A 27,280-nucleotide genomic window follows, 5' to 3' on the forward strand; every position below is an offset into this window, starting at 1 on the left:
AGGGAGGAGTCCAGCCATCAGCAGGGCAGCCAGTGGGGGAAAATACCTTGAGGCTCAGTATTGATTCATTTTATATTTAATTTAGTGACCCAGATTTCCAAGGAGCAAGGCCATGGTATGCCTGGCTGGATGCTGAGCTGTGTCTTTACATGCCAGAGATGCATGGATATTTTTCTCCAACATCAAAGAGACTGCTTGGTCTTCAAGCCCAGTGCTTTTTGCTGCCTCTTAGGGCCTGAGAGCTGCAGGTCTTGCAGCCAAATGCAGAAAGATATGTGGAGGCTCAGCATTCATCCCAGCCAACAGAGAGCTGCCCTAGGCCCCTCAGGGAGAAGACCTTGGCTTTGCCTTATGAGCAGGGCCAGCAGCCTCAATGGACCGAAGCCCCTGACTCAGTGATCTACTGGGGAGAGCCTGCCCATACTGGAGCTGGGCTCTGAGGCTCTCCCATTCCTATGGGCTGCCTGTGCAGAGGAAGATGCATTGCTGTCTCTGGGAAGTGCCCAGGAAAATGACTCTCCATGGCAAGTTATTACTCAGGTGCTGTTTCTCTGGCATTACAAAAGAGGCTGGCACAGTCGTGGCCAGGTTTCGGTGGGCTCTAGCTAACCAACAGCACTGATAGCTTAGTGGTGGGTTTGTAATGCAGCCTCAGCAGCCTCTCTGGAGGCTTCAGGAAGCTTTGATTCAGCCAGCTGAACTCAGTAACACCAGCCTTTCAGAGAGCATTGCAGCAGCACTGTGGACCATCTAGTAACAGTGATAGCTGGAGTTAACTGCCCAGCCTTCATGCCAGTCCCAGTCTGTGCAGTCATCCTACAGTCTCCTTGCACAATTAAATAAAACAGTCATTGATATCTCCATGTGTCTCCAGACCAGCAGTTAAATATCATTCCCCTTCACTGCCCTTTATGCTTGCTGAGCACCAGGCCTTCCTCCAGTGGGAGAAATGAGCCCCAGCCAGGTGCCCCTGCCTGTGCTCTCTGCATACAAAGCTGCACAGACAAGGCTTCAAGTCACTTTTTGTTGAAGGAGTGTGGGAAGGGTTCATGGCCCACTTATACAGCTATCATGAATAAAAGCTTTTGCAATGATGCTCCAGTATATGCATAGCCTAAAGGGAAGCCTTTTTTTTGAAGGAATTAGCTGTCAGATGTCTGGAAGAGCTGAAAGTAGGCAGATGAGGCAGGAAGGATGTTCAAAGGTCTGGAGAATGATGGTGAGTGCTCCAGTTGCCAGGGCTTTGCTAGCAGAACCTAGTGAGAGAAGGGAGGTCTTGAATGTGTTTCCCTGCCAGACAGTGTGTTTCCACTAGACACACTGGTGTTTGTTTTTTTCTTTTCCCATGTCTTCAGGCCACCGTTTTGAAGATAACCCCGGTGTGAGAAGGCATCTGATGAAAAAACCGTCTCGGAGTCAGATCACCAGGACAAGCAAAAAATTAGCATCAACTCCATCTGTCAAGAAAAAGAAGAAGAAGAAGAAGTTGGATAGAAAGCCCCATGAGGTATCCATGTGCTGTCCTCCCACACTTGTTCAGAAGTGATAAATCAGGACTAGAAGCAGGCACTTTACAAAGTGATATGTAGTTGCATTAGAATTAATTACATGACCTTGAAGGTGACATTTCAAGCTCTTATCCATTATCAGGAGGGCTGAAAATACACTTTTTTTCAATAAAAGCAGATATTTCCCTAAAATCACGAAGCTTTGACCTTAGGAAAGACCTTAATAAGTCACAGAAATGGTAGTGCTCTTCTGGAAGTTGACAACACAATAATGTCACCATCTCTGGTAAGTGTGGGAATTTTTGGGGGAAACCTAGAAGCAGGCAGAGGACAAAAATGTCACTGTTTGTTAGGGAGATGCAGCACTGCATCATTCTCTCTCCTCTGCCCACGCTATCTGACTTGGAGCTTTCTGGTGTTCCATGTGCTGATGGAAGCTCCTGCCATGCTGCCAGTTATACCTGTCCTGGCTACTTCACCAAAGCTATGGTTAACTAAGGCAGGTTTGCTCAGACAGTGCTTTAGACCAAGTGGTACCTTGAGAACAAACCTGAGGCTTCCCATGTACTGTTGGTGGAGCTGTATACATCAGGGCAAGTCTCATGTCCTCACTGTAATTTGCACTAGGTATTTGTGGAGCTGAATGAGCTGGTGGTGGATAAGAACCAGGAGATGCACTGGAGGGAGACAGCCCGTTGGATCAAGTTTGAGGAAGATGTGGAGGAGGACACAGCAAGGTGGGGGAAACCCCATGTGGCTTCACTGTCCTTCCGCAGCCTGTTGGAGCTCAGAAAGACAATTGCCCATGGTGAGTCAGGAATTGTGGCCAGGGTTTTTGTCTTGCTCTGGGATAGGTTTTGCTGGACAGCTTCTGTCCCTGTTTGACCCTTCGCTGGAGACACTCCAGCAGTGTCCATGTCCAGGCTCCATGTAGGGTCTGCAGAGACAGACCATCCTCCAGCACGTTTGCCACAGTTTGCAGTCACCCAAGGGTGCCTGTGTTGGTTCCTTGCTTTGCTTTGCCACTCTCAGGCATGTGGCAGCTGTGACAATGAGGTGCAACTGTGCCTGCAGGTCTTTGACCCATCTTTGGTGTTAAAGGGCAAGTTCGGTCAGGGTGGGAGACAAAAATGAGAGGGAGGTACCAGAGCTACTAGTGTGTCTTGGAGCTTTTGGGTTCTCTGGCAAAGGGTTTAGACAGAGGACAAGGGACACCTGGACTTGGGGCATTTCACAACTGAGTGCATCTGTACACCAACAAAAGCCTGTCTTCTGGTTGGATGGCTGTGTCCCCAGAGTATGCATGCAGTGGGGAGCACTGCATGCTAGGAGTAGGGCTCTTCCCCTTCTGGCAGGTGCTGTCCTCCTTGATCTGGAGCAGACCACACTGCCTGGCATTGCTCACCTTATGGTGGAGACCATGATCATCTCTGACCAAATCAGAGCAGAGGACCGAGCCAACGTACTGCGTGCTCTGCTGCTGAAGCACAGGTGGGTGGTAAATGGCTGGGAGCTGCTGGGGCTCAGGGGTTGTCTGTGAGCCCCAGGTGGCACAGGAGGCAGGTTCCCTCATCCCTCATGGCCACTGCTCTCCCCTTCAGCCACCCCAATGATGAGAAGGAAGGCTTCTTCCCAAGGAACCACTCCAGCTCCAGCATGAACTCTATTGTGGGGAACCACCACCACAACCACACCACCGACACCTGTGTGCCCCTCATGGGGGAAGAGCGGATTGAGATGGCTGACCCCAAGGCCCACGAGACAGAGTGCAAGGAGGTGAGGGTGACACGAGGAGTTACTGCTTTTTTTTCCATACCCTGGGGACAACTGTTGGCCAACAGCAGCTCTTGGTGCCCACCTCTGGGCTCCTCCATGGGGGTGCTTGTACTTGCAGGGGCTGAGTTCCCCTGGATGACCTGGAGCGCTGGAAATCGGGTCATTGCATTATGATTTTGGGACCTAATTTTAGCTTCATGCTGTATGCAAATGTCTGCTTGAGCATGTGATGGCAGCAACAGCCCTGGCACTTACAAGTGGCCAGTGGCTGGGAGGGTGCCTTGCCTCTGAAGCAGGGTGTTGGGCATGCAGGCAAGGTAAGCCTAGCTGCAGATACACCAGTGGGGTGCAAGGCTGTGTAGATCACAGCACAGAAACTCCATCCTTACTTATTTGTATTCTTCCCCAGCAGAAAAACCCGCATCTCCATAACTCTGAGGGCCACCGTAAATACCTGAAGCTGATGGAGAAGATCCCTGAAGATGCGGAGGCCACTGTGGTCCTCGTGGGTAAGAGGCAGCATGTGGAGTTCCCTGACACCAAAAGACACCAGTTCATATCCTGGTCTGGCTCCAGCTGTTGGTGCCCTCCCACCTGAGACGTATTTGGTCATCTTGTAAATATTTCCAAAGTTCGACAGGGCAAGGGAGCCTTGTATGCTCTGTTCTTTGGTTACAGCACATGTTTTTTTGTCTGTGGTAAGTGTAAGGGATGCCTGGCAGTTCCTTTCCTAAATTAAGAGGTAGGTAGACACTGCTGCTGGGAGCTGGACTCTGACCATCTCTGCCCTCCATTACACCTTGCCAGCAGCTGTGCCCTGCCCTGGCTAGTGTTGGTTGCTGGCTGTGTGGGCTTAGGAGCTTTGAGTTTATGGAAGCAGGGCCTGGCTGGTGGCAAGGCCTTGGGTATCAGCCATAGTGCTGCCAGGGCTGTGGGCAGGTGGGCTGGAGCATCAGTGGGCTTGATGCCTTCTGACCACAAAAGTAATCCTTCTCACTTTGCTGGCAGTAACATCTCAGCAAACATAGCTACACTAGAAGCAGAATAAATGTCGCTGCCTATCCAGTAGATTCAAAGCTCAGGCAAAGAGGCTTGGCAGCTCAACCAAGCTGATGCTTAAGCAAGATGAGGCCAAATCAGCTTCATAAACACACATTGAATAATCAGATAACTAAACACTGGCCATTTCTTAGGCCATGTCTTGGGGTTCACTTGGCCACTCAAATGGCCCAGATTTGCCAGTCTAGCACAGAACACAGCTCCTTGCTGGACACAGATGGCAGAAAGGTCAGTAACAATGACAGAGAAGTACATCTATTCAATAAACATTTGTGTTCGGTATGGGAAGGAAGTGGCTGGTGTGCCGGAGGATGCGGGAGTACTTTCCAATCTGTTGGGAACTGAGGACACTGGCAAGCATTGATGAGATACAGACATTGTAAAACAAACTGTGCAGTTTACACCTAGGGATCTTTAAAGAACTGGCTTATTTTTATCTGAAAAAAACCCTAGGAATACAGGGAACATTTGAGAAAAACAGAAGAAAACTTGTAGCATCAGTGCTCAAGAATGAAAGGACAGTCATCTAGTACCTGTATGTTGTTTAACCTGACATCCTTCCCAGACAAAATAATGGTAGAGCTAATATGAGATTCAATTAATAAAGTGCTAAAGGATAAGAATGCAATTATTGCCAAGCAGTGAGGTTTATGGGAAATAGGTCATGTCAAGCAAACCTGATTTCATTCTTTGATGAGATTAGAAGTTTGTTTGATAAAAGTAACATGTAAGACACTTCCTTCCATATAGCAGTGCCTTAGAGGAAAACAACCTTCTGATGAAAAAATTAGCTTCTTATAGTGTAAGTAGAACCCATGCATAAGAGATTAAGAATGGACTAACCGGGAGAGCTAAGGAAAGTAGCACTGCTTGGGAATGATCAGTGATCAGGGTAGGAGTCCTCAGTATGAAGCTCAGTGCTGTGTCAGTGGTCTGGAGACAAGTATGGGACTGCAGGGCTCATGGGAACATCCCTACTTTCACTGTTAAAGGCAGCCCAGAACAGCTCACCCCAATTATTAACTCTTCTGCAAACATTACCTCCTTGTAGGTTGTGTCCAGTTCCTGGAGCAGCCAACTATGGCTTTTGTCCGACTAAATGAGGCCGTCTTCCTGGAATCTGTCTTGGAGGTCCCGATTCCTGTCAGATTCATCTTTGTGCTGCTGGGACCAAGCCAGGCCAACATGGACTACCATGAAATTGGCCGCTCAATCTCCACCCTCATGTCTGACAAGGTGAGGAGATGACAGGTGGTGATGCTGATGCAGGCAGAGGAGCTTCAGTAACTCCTCAGAAGTCAGTCCTGGGACGAGAGTGCTCAGAGACACTGTGTAAAGGCCCAGGTGGGTCAGGCAGGCATGACCACCAGGAATTTTTAAGAGCATCCTGTCTTGACCAAGGTAGGAAGATGTTCCAGTACAGAGCGAAGTATAAGACACTTCTCTGGGACAGAGTGCTAGGTTGGGTGAAGATGGGGGCCATATTTAAAAGCAGGAGCAAAGGACTGCCCAGAGTTAGAGGAGTTGTGTTCAGTTGATGTTTCACAAAGAGAGCAGAGAGGAAGCTGAATCATGCCTGTACCCATGATGCCTGTCCCAGGCCATACTGACAGAAAGAACTGGCAATGCCTGGGGACTGTTATCCCCAGGGTGGAGTTTGGATGGAGTTTCCTAGCTAAGTCCTGTAGCCATGCAGAGGAGCACACCCGTGCAGGAGGAGAGATGAGGAGGCAGGAAGGTTTATCTGCCAAGCCTCTGCAGTGCTAGAAGTCCCCCATCTGGCTAGATGGCAGGAAAGTGAAATTCATTATCCTGAGAAGGAATTAAAGGCAAATGAAAGACAATCTGAGCATCTGCTGCACACATCCAGGACAGGAGAATCAGAGCTTCACAGGGTCCTCCTTGCTGGTGCTATGTAACTATAACAGAATAACAAACCTGCCTGTCCTGCCACCAGCGTACAGCTGTCCCTGAACTGGGGGTTAAAAAGTCTACTCAGAGCAGATAGGTTGTGGGTAACAAGGCCACATGTCTAGCCAGAAGAGGTGATGTGCCACATTGCAGCTCTAGCACTGCGTCTGTGGGCTGGTCTCTCTGGTCGGAGGCTCTGCTCCTCTGTTGCTGGCAGAGGGGAGCCAGCTGCCGCAGCCGGGGCTGGCGCCGTGAAGAGGGTATGGTATCATTTACAGTTTGAAGCTGTGGCTCCAGGGAGTCTGTGTCCTGCAGGGACCTTAGCTGTCCCCTACCTGCTTTACAGGCTGCTCACTCCTTCCCCCAGCCTTTTCTCTGCAGGCACATTCCACAGGCAATGCAACACTTCCGCCCATTTGCCACTTCCTTTCCTATCTGCTGTCCCCTCATGGTCTCCTTGGAGTCCTTCTTTGTCATTTTGCTCTTATTGTCAGGAGTATCTTCCCCTTCTGATTCTCTGCCTGGTTTCCCTTGCATGGCTTCCCTCATGCTGTAGACTCCTATTTTTTCTCCCTCTCCCATGTGGAGACTCCCAAGGGTCTCTTATGCTCCCTCCTTGTGCTTCATCTCTGGCGCTTTAGAGCTTCACCAGCTTCTCCCTCAAAACAAACCCAGGAGAACACCAGTGTGTTGCAGAGTCCTGATTTTGAGCTGCAGGGACAGAGAAAGTCTTTAATCTCTGGTGCCTGGCTTCTGGTACGTCTCTGAGCTGGACTCTGAACAAGAGCCTTGCAGGACCAAGCAATGGCATGCAGAGCTTGTAAGGAGGAGGATCTTGGCCTGATGCAGCCACAGTTATCTGGTGTGAACAAAGGCACAGGCTGGCCAGGGAATGAGAGGCACCAGGCTAGCTGGAAAGCACAGCTCTGATTTTGTTTGGTGGAGAGGTCCCATCAGGGGCACCCTGTGGTTAGGTGGAGTGTGTGGCATGGAAGACATGCTGTAGGAGCATGATCTTGGGCAAGAGCAGTGGGTCTTGGGGAAGAAAAGCAGGAGCAAGGAGGTCACTGAAAAAGATGGGTAGGGTAAGGAGGACAGACGTGGGATTAGGTAGGACATTGTATATTTGGACAGGGGGGATTCAGAGCGTGGGTCACAGTGGCAGTAGTGAGACAAGTATTGGGTTGAGGGAGGGGTATGTTACTGTTTGGTCACAGCAAGTGTTGTGTTTCCAGACTGTTGGTAGCTGGGCACAGTCTTGGTCTGAGCCTTCTCCCTCTCTCTTTTTCCCTGCCCCTCCCAGCACTTCCATGAGGCTGCATACATGGCAGATGACCGTCAAGACCTCCTCAATGCAATCAACGAGTTCTTGGACTGCAGCATTGTCATCCCCCCATCGGAGGTGGAGGGGAAAGATTTGCTCAAATCCATTGCCACCTTCCAGAAGTTGCTGCTGAGGAAGAGGAAGGAAAGAGAGCAGAAGTCTATAAAGGAGGGGGCTGTCCAGGAAGCCAAAGGTCTCTCCACTCACATTTGGGCAAAAGAGTTTGTGCCTAGAGCCTTGTGTGCCCCAGTGGGCCCTTTCCTCACAGAGCCTGGCAGAGGGGTGAGCGGGGCCTGGCTCCTGCAGTGGCGGGGGGGGACAAGGGGAGGCAGGACAGTGGCTGTGGGCAGCTCTGGCAGCTGGGGACAGCTGGAGACAGCGTACAGTCACAGGGGCCCATCTGATTAGCACCACTGGAGGAAGGTCTCCTCGGGGTTTGGGGGAGTGGGGCAGCCCGAGGGCAGACCTGCATTTCCAGGCTCAAGCCCTGCCCTCCATGCACCTCCAGAGCTGTGTGAAGTGAAAGCTGAGGAAGAAGAGGAGGAAGCTGAGGATGACCCTTTGAAGCGGACCGGGATATTTTTTGGAGGTCTGGTTCGAGACATAAAGCGCAGGTACCCCAAATACCTCAGTGACATCAGAGATGCCTTGCACAGCCAGTGTCTCGCGGCCGTTCTCTTCATCTACTTTGCTGCTCTCTCTCCTGCCATCACCTTCGGGGGACTCCTAGGTAATGGGCCTGCTTTCTGGTCTGCTCTTTGCACGCTGGGACACTGGCTGTGTCTGTGTGGTGCTGTGCTGGGGTGGGCTTCAGTGCTGCTAGCTCGGGCAGAGCAGCAGTGCTGCGCATCGGCTGCTGCCTTGTCCCCTCCCTGCCACTTGGCCTCTCCAGCCTTGGCTCCCCAGGCTCCTCCTGTGCTCCTTGCCCAATGCAGGGGACCTCTGGCTGATGGGACAGGGACCTGCCTCCTCCGTCTGGAGCTGTGTCTGCAGCCTGCCTGCCTGCAGTGATGGTGGTTGTGTCTGGGCTATGACACTGACACGTTGTTCTCTTTCCCAGGAGAGAAAACTGAGGGTCTCATGGGGGTCTCCGAGCTGATAATCTCCACCTCGGTTTTAGGGATCCTATTCTCCCTGCTTGGAGCCCAACCGCTCCTGGTCATTGGCTTCTCAGGGCCTCTGCTGGTGTTTGAAGAAGCTTTTTACAAGGTACATGTGAAGCAGTGTCTGTGTGTGGCACCCACTTGCTCTGCCCTTGCACTGGGGAGGGCAATCAGCATTTCTCCAAAGGGTCTGTGGTGGTGTGGAATCCTTGGGTCCTGCCAGGCTGCTCTCAGCTCAGCTGGGGCTAGCCCTGCCTTTGCTGACCCTTTGCAGGTCATGCCAGAAGGACTTCTGCCTCTTGTTGCTGTATCCTGTGGGCTGAGGTGTGACAGTAGTAATAGTGCTCCTCTACCTTCTGGCTGTGAGGGGAGCATCATCCCCCAGCCCTGTGCTGTAGCTCATCCTGGCACAAAGGAATACCTGTAGCTGCATCTTAAAATACTGCTCCACAATACTTTCCTATTCTTGGAGTTTCCTTCAAATACCATTTCATAATTTTTACCTTTGTCCAGGTTTCCTTGTCAACAACATGCAGTGTATCACACATTTTGGATGTCCCACCTAAAATATTCTCACCTCTCAGGAGGACCCCAAGGGTATGGGAGCCCAAGGCCAATGCAGAGATAATCCTGGCCAGCCACAATGAACATGTTTCTTTCTCAAGTAGCATGACCTCTTCACTGTTAAAAAACATCCCTGTGTCACTGTGCTTTCAAGCAGAGGGTCTAAGCCTTCTCCTTTTTTCTCTGAGCACGTCTGAGCTTTTAAAGCATGTTTTTTCCTACAGCTAGATTTTCACCTTGGTGTGTCAAGAGTTTGGAGCCAGTGATGCCGTTGCACAGTGGGGGTTTCTCTGCTCTCCTGTGACTGGAGCACCTCTCCTATGAAGACAGGCTGAGAAAGCTGGGATTGTTCAGCTTGGAGAAGAGAAGGCTCCAGGGAGACCTTGTAGCAGCTTTCCAGTACCTGAAGGGGGCTACGGGAAAGCTGGAGAGGGACTTTATATAAGGGCATGTAGCGACAGGACAAGGGGTAATGGTTTTAAGCTGGAAGAGGGAAGATTTAGGTTTGAAATTAGGAATAAATTCTTCACTATGGGGGTGGTTTGATGCTGGAACAGGTTGCCTAGAGAAGTTGTGGATGCCCCTTCCCTCAAAGTGTTCAAGGGAGCTGAGAGTCCCATGGAGCTGGATGGGACTTTGAGCAACCTGGTCTAGTGCAGGTGTCCCTGCCCATGCAGGAGGGCTTTTCTCCACACACAGACAACTGAGAGTGCATGCAGGGTGCTGTCTGGGACCGTGCCCCAGCTAAGGTAGCCTTCGTGCATCAGGGCTTAGCAGGCTGCTTAGACTCTCCTTTGCTGGGAACAGGCTTTTGCTGTTGAGTGCATGGAGCGGTGGAGAGCTGTGTAGGAGAAATTACATCTCTATATGGGTGGGATGGGGGGCATCATGCATGGGATGGATTCAGCAGAGAGTGAAGGACGTACTATTACAAAGACTGAAGTGGTAAAAAAGTGCTTGGTGTGAGCTGGCTGTTGTTAATGCAAAGTTTGCAACTTTACCTGTGACTCCAGGTCTCTGGAGTCTCGCTTTCTCTGCTGGATGCCTGAGTAGATGTGGATGCTTTTTTTCCAGGACAGTCTGTGATCTTAATGAGGAGGAGATGCGGGAGGCAGCCTGAGGAGCTGTGAATAACTCCTTCCCCTTTCCATTTCAGTTCTGCCAGACGCAAGGGATTGAGTATCTGACAGGCAGAGTGTGGATTGGTCTATGGCTCATCGTCTTCATCTTCATTATCGTGGCAGCTGAGGGAAGCTTCTTGGTGCGCTACATCTCGCCCTTCACCCAGGAGATCTTTGCTTTCCTCATCTCTCTCATCTTTATCTACGAGACCTTCTACAAACTGTACAAGGTGAACCTTCCCCAGGGAGATGGGCTCCCACATCTCTTGGTCCCCCAGGAACCTTCTGCTTTAGGATACAGGAGGCAGGGCAGCAGGGTCAGCACAGCCACAGCTTTCCTAGGTGTTCTGCAGAGCAGTTCTTTGCTGGCCTCTCATGCCTCAGCCCAGCTGGGCCCTGTGACACCACAGAGGCTGTCAGGACAATCCCTAATGTCTGTTTCCCCTTCTCTTCCTGCAGGAGGCATTAAAGAGGGGCCACTTTTCTCTCCCCAGCCCTCTCCAGCTGGGTAGGTTGTGAGGCGAGGTGACAGATGCTGGGATTGTCCACGCTCACCATCTGCTGCCCTCACCTCTCCACAAAGCAGGACACCTCCGCATCCCCCTGCCCCCAGTAGTGACAGTGTCTCCCTGCCTCTCCTTGCAGTGACGGTGCCTGTTGCTTCTCTCACCTGCCCAGGTGTTTGCAGAACATCCTCTGCTGAAGTTCTACCCACCGAATGTGCAAAGCGGCCTGAATGCCAGCATGCTCTCTGCAGATGCGATGTCCCTGGGAATCAGGATGCAGCCCAACACTGCACTCCTCTCCCTCATCCTCATGCTAGGCACCTTCTTCATCGCCTTCTTTATGCGCAAGTTCAAGAACAGTCGTTTCTTAGGAGGAAAGGTGAGAAGTTTCTGGGACCCAGACGTTAAGGACAAGGGAAATGCCAAAAAGAATAATAAAATTCTTCTTGCTACAGCCTTATGTTCTCTAGGGCATTTGGGCTGTCCCCTAAAGAAACACTAGCAGTCCCTTAAATACCATGCAGAAGGGATGGTAACCAAACCCAGGTTGCAGATCAGACCTGGCTATTGATGGTATCTGCACTGTCCTGCTTCAGTGACCTTTGCTGAAAAATTCCTTGGACCTTGGGAAAGTTCCTTTGGCTGGATACAAATCTGTTTAACTAGAATTTAGGAAGGGGAGCTACAACTTGTGCCGTTTGGACATCTCTGTATATGCAGGGCATCTGTGTAATACCTGGAGAACCACCAAATAGGCCAGTTGGAGCAATTATTTAGTCATGTCAAAGTGGCTGGAGGACTGTGTGTTAAGTGGGTGGTGGGATGTGCCCCACGGGCCAAGGTTGGGTTCCCTTGTCCTGCTCATCAGCATTATTCAGGTTTGCAGTGGTGCTGGACTCCACCTGGCCCTTGGTTGTGCCATACACTCCCTGTAGCAGACTGGGTGCACAGAGCCATCCTGTTCCCTTTGCCAGCAATGATGTGTGTTCTGCAGGCTCGGCGGATCATTGGCGACTTTGGGATCCCCATCTCCATCCTGGTCATGGTGTTGGTGGATTACACCATCACCGACACATACACGCAGGTAGGTGCCAGTGCTACCACCAGAGCTCCTCCTGCAGCCCAGCAGTGAACCCTGTGGCACCATGGCCTGCTCTTGTGCAATGAGGGATTTGTGTTTCCTGCCTCTTTAGTCAGAACAGCACAAAGCAAACAGAAATGCTCCCCTTGTCCTCACTCCCACGCTCAAGGGAAGCTCCAAGTCTCTCAAGGAGTCTGAAACCAGAGGTAAAGGGACTGGAGTGCCCCTGGTGTCTCTCTGATAGTACAGCCAATAGTAGAGGAGGCTTTAGGGGACTGGAGAGATTCAGTGCAGGTAATTTCTTGTTTGTAACTCTTAAATCTTGTTGTCAGTTGGCAAGACATAAGTTGGTTATGGACACTGAAGGGGGTGGCTTACAGAGTGGGGGTGGTTTCAGTGGGGTGCTTGTCATGGGTTTAGTACTTGACATATTTATACTCTCCTTGACTATAGGCTACTACATATTTTGATCACTTAAATCTCAAACACAATGATCTTTTTCCCAGTTTATGCACAAACTTAAATGTTGTCAAACAAACCCATTTCACAGGTTTCATTTTTTGCCCCCTTTTTTAGTAGATGTGTAGTTATATCTTTTTGGTTTGGTATTTCTTTTGACTAATATCAGGGAGAATGTGAAAGGTAGTTCCTGTTTAGCATGCAAGCTTTTTATCAAAACAGCCCAAGGCTTAACAGAATCCAGATGCATTTTTATTCATTTAAATTTCAATGAAAAATCTGGTTTTATCAGACGTTAGTAAAATCGTGTACTTGGTACGTCCTTTTCATACCCTTCTACACTGCTGCAAGTAATATCAAAAGCATTATCATTTTGGTATTAACCCAGCATACGTACAAAGCTTTCCGAGAAAGCAGTACTTAGTTACACAGCTTAGCTCAAGTACAAGCATTCCAGGAATACTGTTCATACTTGTGCTGATTAACATAAATGCAAATCATAAACTCTCCCTGTAGTGCTCACGCAGGCACATGACAAGAACTGCTATAGAGCAGTGCAGAGCTGGGAGTTCAAATGTTGATGAACGCCAGGTCAGGACAATGTACAACTAGAAGTCTGTGTGGTCTCTGATGGGAGCACAAACATGATATTCCCTCTGAACATGACCAAAGTGAGGTCATTTCCAGAGTATGTGGCCAGTTCTTGGTTCCACATTGCAAAAACAATAGTGGAAAAATGTCTCAGAAAAGGCTTGGAAAGTCTGGAAAGCAACCTCAGAGGGGCAGGCAGCTCAGGGCGCTTGATTTGTCCAAGCAGAGGCCAAGGAGCATTTTAATCACACAAGAACTGACATAGGGGTGAGGTTCCTGATGGAAGATATTTCCTTGGTCTCTTGGACAAAAAACAAGGAAATTCCAATAGCTGAAAGGAAATGGGACAGGCCTGTGTTAGGGGACATGGGATTTTTTGCACTGAAGGGGATTATCCATGAGAAAGTCCTGCTTGGGTCAGAGTGGCTGACCCACCATCTGAGGCATTGAGACCAGGGAGACCAGGACGATCAAAGCTAGTCCTGTCTGAGGCTGTGGGCATGTGTGTATTGATGAGTAACTGCTGGGTTTTGTGGCTACACCATCAGAAGCTGAATGTTCCCTCTGGCCTGTCGGTCACATCTCCTCACAAGCGTGGCTGGTTCATTCACCCCATGGGCAGCAGTGGGACCTTTCCGCTGTGGATGATGTTTGCCTCTGCCATTCCTGCCCTCCTGGTCTTCATTCTTATCTTCATGGAGACACAAATCACTACGTGAGTATCACTCCCATAACTAAACCCTGGGCAGGCAAGGCTGGGACAGGACAAGACCTGCCTCTGCCAAGCACAGGAGGAAACCTCAAACCTGAGGTTGACAGCCACAGTCCCTTTCCTCAGCCTACTCCTTGTCCCCATGCACATCCTCTCCAAGGAGTGAATGCTGTCCCTAGCCACAGTGCTATCCCTAGGCACGGGGGTGGGTCTGGCACTGACCTGGGCTCTTTTTCTTCCCAGGCTGATTGTGAGCAAGAAGGAGAGGAAGCTTCTGAAAGGCTCTGGCTTCCACCTGGACCTGCTGCTCATTGGCACTATGGGGGGGCTCTGTGCACTCTTCGGGCTGCCCTGGCTGACTGCTGCAACAGTGCGCTCCGTCACCCATGTCAATGCCCTGACGGTCATGAGCAAGGCCATCGCACCTGGAGAGAAGCCCAAGATTGAGGAGGTGAAAGAGCAGCGTGTGACAGGAGTGCTTATTGCTGCCCTCGTTGGTGAGCCTCTGATGGGTGAAGCAGTGTGGGGGGCGGGGGTCAGGGCTGACCGCTTGAATCTTCTGGCAGCATCCCTGCCCCACAGTGGGACCACCTTTGGTCTTTCTGCTTGCTGCCACCACCTACACTCACACCAGCCCTCCTCTGGTAGCCTTCAGTAATCCCCCCATGGTCAGTCCATCTCTGCAGCCCTACCAGCTAGACTTCTTTTGAGCTTCCTTTCCCTTGCACTCTGGGCCAAACGGAGATGAGGTGGGAGAGGGCGGAGGCTGACGTGCCTTATGGAGGGGCTGATGTGGGACATGCTGTGCCCTGAGCTCTGTCTGTGCAGGTCTGTCAATTGTGATGGGGAACATGCTGCGGCAGATCCCGCTGGCTGTGCTCTTCGGCGTCTTCCTCTACATGGGGGTTACCTCACTGACTGGCATCCAGCTCTATGAGCGGCTGCTCCTGATCTTCATGCCATCCAAGCACCACCCTGACCACATCTATGTTGTGAAGGTGAGGAAAGGCTGGTTGTGGGAAACTGGGTAATGAGGAGCAGAAGTAGAAGATACAGTCAAGAGGGAATGATGCCTTGCTGCAGTGATGTTTGGCTTGGTGACCCTCCCTTGGCTGCAAGTTTGTGCCAAGAGGTAGTGCAGGCCATGCATGGAGGTGATACAGCGGTACAACAGTGTGCTCACAGGCTGCACACAGGAGTGTATGGCCAGGATATTATTGACAGACTGTTTATTGGGATGATGCCTTGCTTGAATGAGTGCAGGGACACTAGTGCCAGGTGGGTATGCTGCTAGGTGGCACAGAGCCTGGAGTGGTACAGAGAGGTCTGCCTTGCTGTAGAGCAGAGGCAGGTGAAGTGTGCAGTGGGACTGTGTTACTGTTCTATGCTACGCAGAAGGGTTATGCTTTGCCAGTTGAGTCTTCATTAATCTCTGTGAAAGAAGAAAGTGAGCTTAGACTGCATTTTCCTCCCTAGGTAAAGACCTGGAGAATGAATCTGTTCACCTGCATACAACTGGCTTGCATTGTGCTGCTCTGGGTGGTGAAGTCTACGGTGGCATCCCTGGCCTTCCCCTTTGTCCTGATCATGACAGTGCCATTGCGACGCTTCGTGCTGCCTCGCTTCTTCCATGACAGGGAGCTCAAAGCGGTAAGCAGACAACTGTCCTAAGGGTCTAGCTTGCAACACTGGAGTGAGGTTGAGATTTGTCAGACCAAAAGGCTGGGAGATCCTCTTCGTTTAACAGCAGTAGGTGGGCTTCCTCAGATCTTTAGCCCTGGGAATGCAGTGTGGGATGGATGGACAGCCTAGGGCAAGGAGACAGAGTATCCTGCCATGCAGAGGCCTGAAATAAGGGTTTTCTCTTCCATCCTCCTCCCCGTTTGTGGTTGCTTCATCAGGAAACTCCTCACTTCGCCACTGAGACAGCAGCAAGGTGAGCTCAGCAGCACACCAGAGCCTGTGGCTCCTTGGCACAGATGCACATAACCACAGTGCCAGGGTGCTGGCATCTCCTTTGCTGCCACCGACATCTTGAGCTGTTGGAGAGCAGCCTGCAGCAGCACCTACAATTGGGTGATGCCAGCAGGGGAGGAGGGAGGAGCTGCTGTGCTGGACCAAAGCCCCAGTGGTGGGGAACTGTCAAACAAGACACAGGAAAGGATGATGGGCTGGGGAAGCATGGACTGACATGAGGGGAAAAAAATGAGCCTGTTAGGAGGGGAAGGAGTAAGAGCTTTGCGCTTTCCAGCTGCCTGGCTCACTGCACACTGATCCCTCAGTGCCAGGCTGGAACCCATGCTGGGGGTGGCTGTGGCCTTCAGAGCCCGGTCTCTGCTTCTCCCCAGTTGGACTCGGAGGATGCGGAGCCAAACTTTGATGAGGACGGCCAGGATGAGTACAATGAGCTGCACATGCCTGTGTGAGCTGCGATCTGCCCTCCCCACTCATGGGACAGGCTGCTCACACCTGCTCATCGCTCCCAAGGACTGACTGGAGACTTGCCGTGAGTCACGCGATCTCTTGCCCAGTGGAACGGACGGCTGTCCTAGCCCTGCAGGAGGCAGCCCTGGCTCCTGCTGCCCCATCGCTCGCTCAGCAGAGGCTGTGAGTCTCTCTCCTCTTGGACCTGGTGGGCTGAGAGATGCCTCTCACATCCCAAAGCTGTGTGGGTACCAAGTGCCCATAGGTTAGGGGTTTGCCCCCTCCCTGCTGGAGGCAGCCTGTGCCTAGTCTCCAGGTGGTGAAGGGGGGCCATTCCAGCTGGTGCCACTTTGTCCCCCTCCGCTACCATGAAGCTTGGATGTCTCATCACCGTGTGCCACCAAGCAGACACAAGGATGTGCTGGATGCTGCCTGCAGATGGCCAGCGGGCCCCCCCCCCCGGTCAGCAGCCTCATTGCTTGGCTGGTGGATGCCTTGCTTCTCCTCCCTCTGCCTCCTTCCAGGAGTGCTCATGCTGGGTCTATGCCACAGCTCCTGGCCCACAGGCTTACTGCAGCCTGGCAGATGGACAAGGAGGGACCAGTACTCTGGCCCCATCTTGCAGACCATTATCTGCCTAGTCACCTTCCCACAGGACTGTTTTCAGCTCTTGATTGAAAAGGAAAACTGCACAGGGAAGAGAGGCTTGGGGGCAAGCAGGTGTCCTGAAGCCTCAGCTGTCTATCCTTCAGGGACTAGGAGGAGGTCTGTGCCATTCTGCACCTCCATGAAGGCTGCAGGGGTAAAATCTCATTGCAGGGCTGTGTCCCAGTTCCTGATCCTCATGTTCCTGCCCCTGAGAACAAACTGTAAAGAAGCTGTACAAGAGATGTAGTGGTGGAGTACAAAACAGTCCTTTGGGTCACTTCCCTTTCGCTGTGCAGTGATCCACTGGGGCAAGCTCCCTGCAGTCCAACAAGGAAGTCACTGAAAGCCCCAGCCCCAATTCTGCTGCCATACCAGGGTGACCTTTCATGTCCAGAGGTCCCCTCTAACTGGGAATTCGCAGCATTCAGTGTGCCCAGCATTCAGCTCCTGTCACCTCTGGGCAGCTCTGAACACCTTTCTGCCAGGTAGGGCTGTTCCTGGGGTCTCTCTGGGCCAGCAGCCCCTGTTCAGAGCTGCCTCGGAAACCACTGACAGTGCCCTTGCTGCCCATGGCAGCTCCGAGGGTAGTGCCAGAGGAGACGGGCACCCCAGCCTCTTCCTGATGGTTGGAGCCAGAGTGGCCTTGCGGAGGAGGCTGAGATGCTCACTCCACCATTGGGTTTAGGACAAGCCACTGCCCCATTTCCCACTTTTCAACCTGGCTCTTGTGAGAGATGGTGGATGTTTAATTGCTGGGAGGGTCCAACACCTTCCCTGGGAGGCTGCAGAAATATCCCACCAGAGAGAGAAACCCCTGCCCATGGCAGGTTCCTGCCCCACAGCCTGGCTCCCTGCAGGGTCTGGGGCAGAGAGACGAGTATCTCTGTGTGTCTGTGGCCATGTGTGTCCTGTTCTCCCCATGTAGTGTAGGAGGCCTGTTGTCGCTGTGCATTGTGACTCCTCTGACTGTAGTGGAAGCAGCTACACCAATAAACTTGTCACAGAAACCATGTCTGGCTCTCTGCTTTTGTTGGTTAATTGGCAAAAAATGCAACTGATTGAAATTCCCCAACACAAAACTGTTTCTTGCCCACTATAGCAGCCAGTGAGGGAGCAAGCCCCCGCGGCAACGGGGATATCACATGGTGATGGGTTGAACGTTCTCCAGTAGGGCTCTCCTGAGTGCTGCTGGGAATAGGCAGTGGTCCCACCTCCTGTGGTCAGGGTTGCTGGCTGCTCCTGGGACTGGCTGCTGCTGTGGGACATGTGGCAGAAGTCTGAGCCCACCGGGGCACAGGGGTGGTGGCCATTCCCCTTCGGAGCCAGGCTTGCTGCGGGGTGGGCGGCACCTGGTCCCACAGCATCCTTTCCAGGTCCCAGCAGCGCTGCTGAACCTGTAGGAGAGGAAGCAGCATGGGTACCCAGCTCCTGAGAATCTAGGTGGGCATGAATGCTCCCTGCAGGCTGCTCCACCACATTGGGAAATGCCCCCTCACATCCCCACTCCTGAACGCATAGGGCTGCCCGGTGGTCCATTAATTTTAATTGGAGAGGCTATGGCCCTGGCTAGTCCTGCAAGACCTGTGTCTCCACCTTGATGTTCAGTCCTTTCCACCAACCTACTCAGTCACCTGCCCATGGCAATGACCCCCCCTCTTGCCCTGGGACACAGGGCTAGGAGTGCAAGCAGAGTCAATGTGTGCCCCTTACCACATTGATCCTACGGATAAGGATGGGCCTGACCTCCAGCTCCAGCAGCCAGTCAGCCTCCAGAATACTATGGTGGTACTCCTCCAGCTCCAGGCTCTTCTGCACCTCCTCAGCCAGAGCAGCCTGGTGCCAGTGATCTCCTGTCTCCGGGCTCTGCCAAGGCAGGGCCAGCTCTCTCCCCTTGTTCTGCTGCTGCATGCGCAGGGCATGGATGCGCTGGACAACATGACGAACCTGGTCACACAGGGTGTTTGCCCGCTCCCCACGGTGCAGCAGGGCCAGCAGCTCCTCCCGGCTCTTCTGCAGCTGGGCCCACAGCACCTCAGGCCTGCTGCCCATGTCCTGGAGTTGCAGCAGGGGAGAGCTGGGCTGCCAGGGTACTCTGCCATGCAGTGGGAGCTGCACAGTCCTGGGAGCCAGCTGTGCTGGCTGCTGTGGCAGTGATGGTGGTGGTGATATTGATGGTGCTGATGGTGGTGATGGTGGTAGGGAGAGGCTGTACCTGTTACGGTGGAGATGGACCCACTGCCGGGCCAGCTCTGCTGTGGCCAAGCTCTGGTGAAAGACATCAGGGACCAGCCTCAAGACCTTCACAAAGGGCCCGATGCTGGCGAAGCCACGCAGGTCACACAGGCTCTGGGGGCTGAAGACCCACTCGCTGAGGGGCCCCCCTTGCAGCAGCAGCCCCCAGTTGCGCCGGTGCATGAAGAGCTGTGCAGCCAGATGCGGAATGGATGTCTTGGGGGACAACTGGGCAGGGTGAGTTGCGGGCTCCTCATGCACATACAGATTCTCACAGAGCGGGGCCACCACCCTGGTGTCAAACTTCTCCTTCAGAATTCTCAGGTGCTGCAGATAGGAGGCCAGCCAGCCCACGTAACTGGCCACATCAGTGCTGGCCGAGCCAGGCTGGTGCTGGGAGAGTCTCTGCAGGTGCTGCCAGCTCTCCACCTGCCCTGACGGGCTCTGTGGCAGCACCAGCAGCAGCACCTGGTACAGGTTGCGCAGGTCAAAGCCCTGCTGGCACTGCTGTACGTGCCCCACGAAGGCGCCGATCTCCCCCTCCAAGGCAGAGTAGAGGGCCTCCATGGGTGAACACGGTGATGGAGAGGAGGTAGCTGGGATTGCAGCTCACCCACACAGACCTGAGCCCCAGATGCACTGGAACATGCACTGCACCAGGATGAGATGCACGGGCTGGTGCTGGTGGGATTGCTGCAGGGGTCTGGTTTGGTTCATGAGCATGGGCTTAGCCACCAGACAGTGCTAGCAAAGGCTGCTGTGCTGCTTTGAAGGATGGAACACGTGGCCAGCTCAAATGAGTTGGTCTTGGTCTTACTTCTCACCTGCTGGAGAGAAGACAGCAGGTGAGTGGGGAGTAGGGCAACAGGGATGAGTTGGGGCAGAAGGAGTGAGGAAGCTGCAAGGGATGAGCTCAGAAGGGTACTCCTGCAGAACCTGAGAGGTAGAGGCTGCTGGGTGCTGCCACGCCAGGGATCATGCTGGTGCAGCACAGGGAGAGGCATGCCAGGGGATGCAGAGTGGAGAATAGCCTGGATGTCTGCAGACCTCCAGCTGCTCTGGGGGATGCTGTGGGGAGGGGTAAGTGTCCTCTTGCTCTGTAGAAGGGGACTTGATCATGCCAGACCAGATCTGCACTCTGACTAACAGATTCTCCCACCTCTTTGCTGTTAAAGAAGAGGTTTATCTTTACAAGAATAAGCAGCCACCCTTGACTGTCTGGAAAACTAAAAATAGGAGGTCAGTTCCAAAACTATCAAGTGTATTATTTTAAACTATCGTGTATTTAGGCAAACTATTTGGGTTTGTGTTTCTGCCACTGGGTTCAAGTATGCTCAAGCTATCTTCTCCAGCTATTTTTATTCTCTGCAGTCAGGAGGGACTGGCACTTCTCTGTTGTGAGATATCACTGGCACCCATTCCCATGGCTATTTAGCTGAGAAGTTAAGGAAGTTGCTGGCTAAGACCATCCCACAACAAAAATGATAACCAGTGCCACTGGCAAAGTTTCCCCTTTCCCCTGTATGCCTGGTAGTCCTTCCCTGGGCTCTGTCTGCTTTCCAGGCACCCAAGTGTCATTAAAATATTTTTCTTCATTTTTCCTCTTCCCGGTAAGGAGGAGATTGTGAGCCTTGCACCTGAGAGGGCAGGTAAGAATGGCATGAGGTGACAGCACAGCACATTCCTTGCATTGTGAGCAGGCAGGGGAGAGAGCAGCTTCAGTGGCATTCACCTTCTCCAACACCTGTCTGCAACTGGCTTCGTTTAAAAGTGAGTTGCACCGGTTTGAGGGGAGCAGAGCTGATGCTGAGGGGGAAGACGCCTGTGCATGAAGCCCCAGAGACCAGCTAAAGAGCATCCCCAGCTCGCGGGAGCGGGGATCCAGCACTGCACGTCACTGCAGCAGACGCTGAGGACCACCAGGGAGTACTGCTGAGCACCGGCAGCAGCGCACACCCCTGCCGTGGCTCCAGCCCCACATTCTCTGCCCTCTTCTGCTCTCCATCCACCTCCCCTCTGCATCACTCAAAAGAAGGGACTCACCAGCATCAGGAGAGGCACCAGGGAGAGAAGAAAGGGCTGAGATGGGCCCTGCTGCCTGCCAGGGAAGGAACCTGCCCTCCTCAGTCACAGACACAAACCTTGCTCCCCATGGGAACGGCAGGTTCAGACGTGTTCCTCACAACAGAGCCAGCCTTTCCTGGAGCCGGTTGCCAGCCCCACAGGCATTGTCACAGAGTTACAGGGGAGAGATGCAGCTCCCTATAGCCCCTTTCCCTCATACAGGTGTTCGCAAAGGATGCTTCTCTCACAGGAATGCCTGGATCCTGGGCATGGGCTTGGATAGTGTGTTTCTTTGATACAAGTGAGTACTCCTGCGCACAGCCCTGAATTTGTCCCAACAACTTGCCTGGCAAGCTCCCCTGCTCCATAGTCTTGGACATTTCACCGCCTGCCTGCTGCCTTGTGCTTCTGTTGTGTCAATCCGGGTGTATTGTCCTTGCAGGGCTCTTCTGCCCTCTGGCTCTCTGAGGTGCCTGTGCTGGGACTGCTCCCCAAAGGGACCCTTAAGGAAGTAAACGGTGCCTCAAAGGAGTGAGAAGGTGAAATGGGAACAAATCCTGCTAGAAACCTCTGACAGGGACAGCTTCCCTGGAACTTGGGTCTGGCCCTGACAGTTCCTCTTGTACCTCCACCTGGCTGACCATGGGAGTGGGGGCTTTACTATGATGTTTCAGCCCTGCTCCATGAGCAAGTTCTGGCCTTGGAGAGCTGGCCAGGGCTCTGCTCAGCCCTCCTGCCAGGAGTCAGAACCCTGGAGGGAACCAGGGGCCCCTGGCTGCAAACTGGGGACAATGCTAGGACATTGCTCCTGTGACAGTACAAGGTTCCCCTGTCCCAGCGCACACTGACCTTGCTGTGCAGAGACAGTTCATGTGAGCTCCCCTGCAGAGAGGGGCAATGCTGCTGTAAGGCTGGAGGGTCGGGGCGGTGGGGGGTAGGAGAGGCTGGGGAGTGGCAGGTGTCTGCTGTGACAGGCTCTCATCCCCAGCAAGGACAGGCAGTCAGATGCTGGGGCCGGTTCCTGGTGCTCTGAGGTGGACTCACTTTTCAGCCCTGAAATGCACCTTGAAACTGGGCACTCTGACAGACAGGAGACAGCGCAGAAATTATTTTGCAGGCTGAAGCTGCATGTGAGAGATCAGGAAGAGGAAATGTACTGAGCTCTGGCTTCCAGCACCCATCAGCAGACCTTGGCCACGGCCGGGGGTAGTGATAAGATGCTGTTTAACCTCCTTGCTTGCCTGCCTGGATTTATCGTGCAGCCAGAGACAGAGAGCTACCCATGCCTGGTAAAACAGCCCAGCCTCAGAAACAACTGCACCACAGCTGGCTGACACACTTTCTACAGCTTGAATCTGGCAGTAATGGTATCTGTGAGCAAAGCCCTGCTTATACACTCAGTTAAGCAGAATTCGTAATGCCGTTTGTAACAGAGCCATCTGTGACCTCTACAACATCATGCCATTAATAGCAAGGCTTGGTCTGGGTCAAACAAAAGCAGGGCAGGCTTAGTAGGAAAGGAAATTAGGTGGATGTGCTTGGCTGGCCTCATCCTCGCTCGTTCCTACTGTAATTATAGCCTTGTGCAGCTCAGCTCTCTTATTCAACCATCTTGCCGCCAGAACTGCATTTCTTGTGACCGAGGTGTAAAAGCCACACATGGATACATTTTGGCCCCAGGCAAATCTGCAGCAGCATGAAGGGAGTCATGGTAGAGAACCTTGGCTTGTTGCTGCTGGGAGCTGGAGGAAAGGGTCTGGCTAGGGGAACAAGATTGGGACCCCTTTCTGCAGAGAAAGCTGGAGATACCTGATTATGCTTTTGGTCCATCCAGCATGGCCAAGTGCAGATGGGGCTGATAGAAGGTCACAGCTGGTGCTGGCCCCAATGGCACAGCTCAGAAGGATACTTGAGAGGCCAAGCGGTGGCATGCAGTGACAGTGGGGTGCACCTTCCCAGCAGCCGCCCTCTGAGCCCGTCTGTTCCAGCTCTCTGCTCTTGTACTCAGGCTGAAAATGAAGAAGACCTCCTGTTTTCCTGACCTACAGAGCAAGGGCAGGCCTGGAGGCCGTTCTTGTGCCTGGACAGGATAAAAAGGTTTTCCTGCTATGGTCAGATTAAGCAGTGGCACAGCCACCCTTGGCCTGAGCTCTGCAGCACGCAAGGGCAGTGCCCTGTGCTGCAGGGTGACAGGCTAGATGCTGCTGATGGCTGAAGTGAGACAGGAGCCAGCAGGGTGCCCAGGACAGATAAATACCCCCCACCCTGCATTGGTCCCCCTCTCAAGGAGGGATACCCCCTCCTGCTCCCACTCTCTGGGGGAGCAGGTGCTGCAGTGCTTGGTGTGACCCCATGAAAGCCACTCCAGGTGACCTTAATCACATTCCTCTGGAGCTGGGACACATCTGGTACAAACATGATCCTGTCCCCAAGGAGCTCAGGCTAATTCCTGCTGCAGAGCTCCAGAGCAGCCCTGTGCAAGGAGAGCTTCAGCATGGCTTTGATTGCCACCATCCTCACCTTGCAGGGATAGGGCTGGCTTGCAAATGCTGGGAAAGGAGGGGAGGTCCACAGCTTTGTGCTGAACTGGGGCAGTGTGAGCCCTGAGCTGGTCTGAGCAGACCCTGCCCAGGTCTGAGCTGTGGCTGGGCTCCCTGCAGGCTGGGAACAGGAGAAGGGAGGAACTGGTCATTTTTAAACCGATTTTAAGCAATTGTGAAACTGGAGCAGGGAGGGGGTAAGGGCTGTGGGGACAGTGCTTGCCCTGCTGTGTGTCCTCTTCCCCTCACACATGTGCAGTGTGTGGCGGGAGAGCATCTCAGTGTCTGGTGCTCTGCCAGGGTCAAGCCACTTCTGCAAGGGGACAAGCTTCATTTTTGGTCACTGCTTCTCAGTAGTTCTTACCCTTTGGAGAACCTTCTCCTGACTGCTCTGTGCAACACCGGGCAGCCCTTCTGAGGAGCTGGATGAGTTACAGGGGCCAGAGCCTGAGTGATGTGCTTTGAGCCAGGGGGGATCTGATGACCCTGGCAAAGGAGCAGGACCTGCCAGTGGGGGCTGCAATGGCTGCCCTCCTCTTGCATCCATGCCTCCCCATGCCCCCAGCTGGGTCCAAAGTATCCTGCCTCTGCTGCCAGCTCTCCCTAGTGAGATCATCTCAGGGACGATAGTGAAGGAGATCAGTTCCCCACACTATGAGTGCGGCTTTGATGCACCATTGGGGAGGTGGCACCCACAGCTGAGGTGTCACAGCTCACCTCCTTGCAGGTGATGGGAGAGCAAGGCTAGCAGATCCTCGCTGCCAGCAGTGAGGGCATGCAGGCCTGCCTGCCTCCCAGCCATGTGCCAGACCCGTGGCAGAGGAGGAAATTATGATATTGTCTGGTGTCCAGCAGGAATTCCTGCCTCAGCTTGTTCCTGCCAGTCCTCCGTCGACCTTCCCTCGGTGTGGAAAGCCCAGCAGGAAGCTGACTCACTGTCTGCTGCTGCTGCCACAACTGGGTGTGGGGCTCTGCTGCCTGTAGCACCACTTTTCTCAAATGCAGGCATAGCTCATCGCCCAGACCCCCAGCACCCTCCTGCCCTGGCTCTCCTCTTCCAGGACCCGGCTCTCTGCCAACAGCCAGAGGACAACAGCCAGGGTGCCCTGGTTTCTGTGCCATCTGCACCTGGGCTAGCAGAAGGACTGGGAGCTTGCTGGGATGCTGGCACCACTGCCAAATACACAGGCAGCACTGCTGCACCAGGCTTAGGGCAGGAGGCAGCCCTGAGGTAGGGAGAGGGTTTGATGGGCTGGAGAGGGGGTCCTCTGCTCCTGGGCAGGGAGTCCATGGCAGCTTTCAGTGACTGCTTCATGTTTGCCACATTGCTGATGTGACAGGCAGCCCCAGAGCTGCTGGGGTGCAGAGGTGAGGTGCTAGACATGTGGTGATGGCAGTCTGGGCAGACAGTCATAGCAAGTCAGCACTTGCTTGCTTATCAAAGCTCTACAAAGAAGCAGCTGGTGGTGGCCACCCCTCCCCAGCAAGCAGCACCTAAAGAGAATCAAGAGACAATTAAGTCGTCCTCAGCTCCAGCTGGGCTGCATGAATGTAAGACTAACAATTTAATCCTGTAACAGGAAGGAGCTAATATCAGGCATAAGTTTCTTATTAAGATTCTTGCCACTTTTCCTACCAGGCAGATGGAGCACAAGGATAACAGCATCAGTCACTGATGCTGTCTTTGAGGAATCCAACATTTACTGCCTGGACAGTTTGGAAAGCTACTTTGTTCTGAGAACAGAGTCAAGCTACCTATTTCTTCCCTCCCATAATGTGTCACTTGACAGTTTTGTCAATACTAAAAACTGTGTGTTTTGAAAGGTTTGCTCTTTACCTTAGCCTGGGCTTTTCAAGCCCTGCTGTCCCTCTGACTCAGAGCTGCAAGTCAATCTGGCAGGCTGGAGCCCAGCAATGCATGTGCTGCACCACTCACTGTGCTGAAAACTGCAGCAGTTACAGGCTTAGAAATTTTTTTCCATGGGGTGTGTCTGAGAGCTGATGAATGGGGAAGGGAGCTCCCAAGGACCCTAGCCTGGGAAACAAGGGTAAGGCCCTGAGTTTATGATGAATGCATTTGGGTTGCTTGGTGTGTTTGCTGGGAACAGGTTTGCTGCTAACTTGCCTTTTCACTTCATTGTCAGATTTCTCTTAACATGCAGCTGTGAGGGTCATGCCTTGAGGGGCAATCCAGCCCTGGATGACAGGAGCTACCGCCAAAGTGTCCCCACTGGAGAAGTCTGGGAAGGGACATCTGATGCTGGAGAGAGATGCCTACTGGTGGACACCCTTGGCAGACAGGCAGAAGAGGTAAAGCCTATGTGTGCTCCTCAACTTTCCTATGACTGTGAGCAGCTCCACAGCCCCCTGGTGACCACCCAAAAGGGAGCAGCTGGACAGCTGAAATGATCTGCAAAAGCAGCTATAGCAGAGGAGGAATTGTCCTCCTATGGGGAGAAGGCTGGCTGTGGCAGAAACCACCTGATGACAAATGCATGGCTGCAGAGGGGACTGTCAAGGACACATCACTATTGAGTGATCTAATCCCCTTCACTAACAGGGTAATTGGCCTTGCGGATAGAAGTATTAGATGGGAGATAAGGACTGCAGTTAGGCTCTGGTGCCGTCTTGCATGATGTTTTAGTAAAGCAGGGAAAGTTGTGTAGATTAGGCTAATCTAGTGCAAGTAGCAAAGAGGTTGCATAGTCATGGCCAGGGTAACTCCCAGTGACTTGGTGTCAAAAATGGAAGGACACATGACAGCAGCACATATCAGGAAACCTTACCAAAAAGTCCAGAGAATGAAGGTAGAAGAAGCTGGTGATGGTGGTAGTCACTGGTCTCTGTTGGGTGGCCTAAGTGTGACTCTGTCTTGTGGCACCTCACTGTCACCTCACTCCAAACACCGTATCTTTTAAGAAGTTCTGAGGGCACATCATTCACCCAAAAAAATAACAATCCCAATCCCAAAGACTTTGCCCTCCTTCTTTCTTTCGTAATAAATATATGATTTCTTACTGCTGCATGAAACACTCCCCACAGTGTAGGTACTCATGGACTATGATCTGGCCACATTTTTTCTGACAGATTTCACCTGGCCTCTTGCTCTATGCCAGCTGCTCCAGATAGGAGCGAGAAAATTCTGACATGCTGTCAGGATTCCTGTTAACCGTGCCTCTCACTCTACCATTCTACGTTGATCTGCTGAAGGGGACTGTCAACCCAAAATACGTCCTATTTCAGATAAAAACAGCTGTCCTTCCAAACTCCATGCTTGGCTGCTGTGGCTGTATACAGAGGCTATCCCTCTTCCCGGGGAAGGGCTAGTGACAGCTGGGCTTGATGATCTTAAAGGTCTTCCTCTATGATTCCCCGCTGCATATTCGTTTGTGGCACTGGCCGCTCGGGCTCAGCCGGCGCCTCCCGCACCCCGAACCCTTCTCAGCACCCCTCTCTCGAGATGCTGGCTCCTCCCCAGCAAGCGTCACCCACCTCCCCTGCTCCCAAACGCTCAAGTACAGACCACGACGGCCGGCCCCGCCGCAGCGGCCGCGCTCCCCGGGGCGGAGCGGGGCGGAGCGGGGCTGCCCGGCCGCTCCCCGCTGCCCGCGGCCGGCGAGGCGGAGCCAGCCAGGAGCGGGGGGGCGAGCCGTGCCC

The 27,280-nt window shown here is 52.9% G+C and overlaps 1 protein-coding gene across 4 annotated transcripts in view; it reads left to right on the forward strand.

Annotated features, from left to right (window-relative positions):
* The window catches only part of SLC4A3 (solute carrier family 4 member 3), a 34,688-nt gene extending 16,903 nt beyond the window's left edge, over positions 1-17,785 (forward strand). For 2 of the 4 annotated variants that reach the window (XM_051623573.1, XM_051623576.1), the window contains 17 exons: positions 1,356-1,507; positions 2,136-2,316; positions 2,864-2,999; positions 3,110-3,284; positions 3,694-3,793; positions 5,395-5,579; positions 7,558-7,771; positions 8,087-8,308; positions 8,639-8,787; positions 10,402-10,596; positions 11,045-11,251; positions 11,867-11,956; positions 13,552-13,718; positions 13,959-14,212; positions 14,544-14,713; positions 15,192-15,365; positions 16,064-17,785. In XM_051623573.1, the coding sequence (XP_051479533.1) occupies positions 1,356-1,507; positions 2,136-2,316; positions 2,864-2,999; positions 3,110-3,284; positions 3,694-3,793; positions 5,395-5,579; positions 7,558-7,771; positions 8,087-8,308; positions 8,639-8,787; positions 10,402-10,596; positions 11,045-11,251; positions 11,867-11,956; positions 13,552-13,718; positions 13,959-14,212; positions 14,544-14,713; positions 15,192-15,365; positions 16,064-16,141 (2,849 nt within the window). In that variant the 3' untranslated portion in view covers positions 16,142-17,785. Of the gene's footprint in view, positions 1-1,355; positions 1,508-2,135; positions 2,317-2,863; positions 3,000-3,109; positions 3,285-3,693; positions 3,794-5,394; positions 5,580-7,557; positions 7,772-8,086; positions 8,309-8,638; positions 8,788-10,401; positions 10,597-11,044; positions 11,252-11,866; positions 11,957-13,551; positions 13,719-13,958; positions 14,213-14,543; positions 14,714-15,191; positions 15,366-15,616; positions 15,992-16,063 lie in introns of those variants that run through there. The other 2 variants (XM_051623574.1, XM_051623575.1) reach the window with 2 other exon arrangements.
* The last annotated feature ends 9,495 nt before the right edge of the window (positions 17,786-27,280 follow it).

The sequence above is a fragment of the Apus apus genome, chromosome 6 (genome assembly GCF_020740795.1).
Source record: "Apus apus isolate bApuApu2 chromosome 6, bApuApu2.pri.cur, whole genome shotgun sequence".
Taxonomy (NCBI): domain Eukaryota; kingdom Metazoa; phylum Chordata; class Aves; order Apodiformes; family Apodidae; genus Apus; species Apus apus.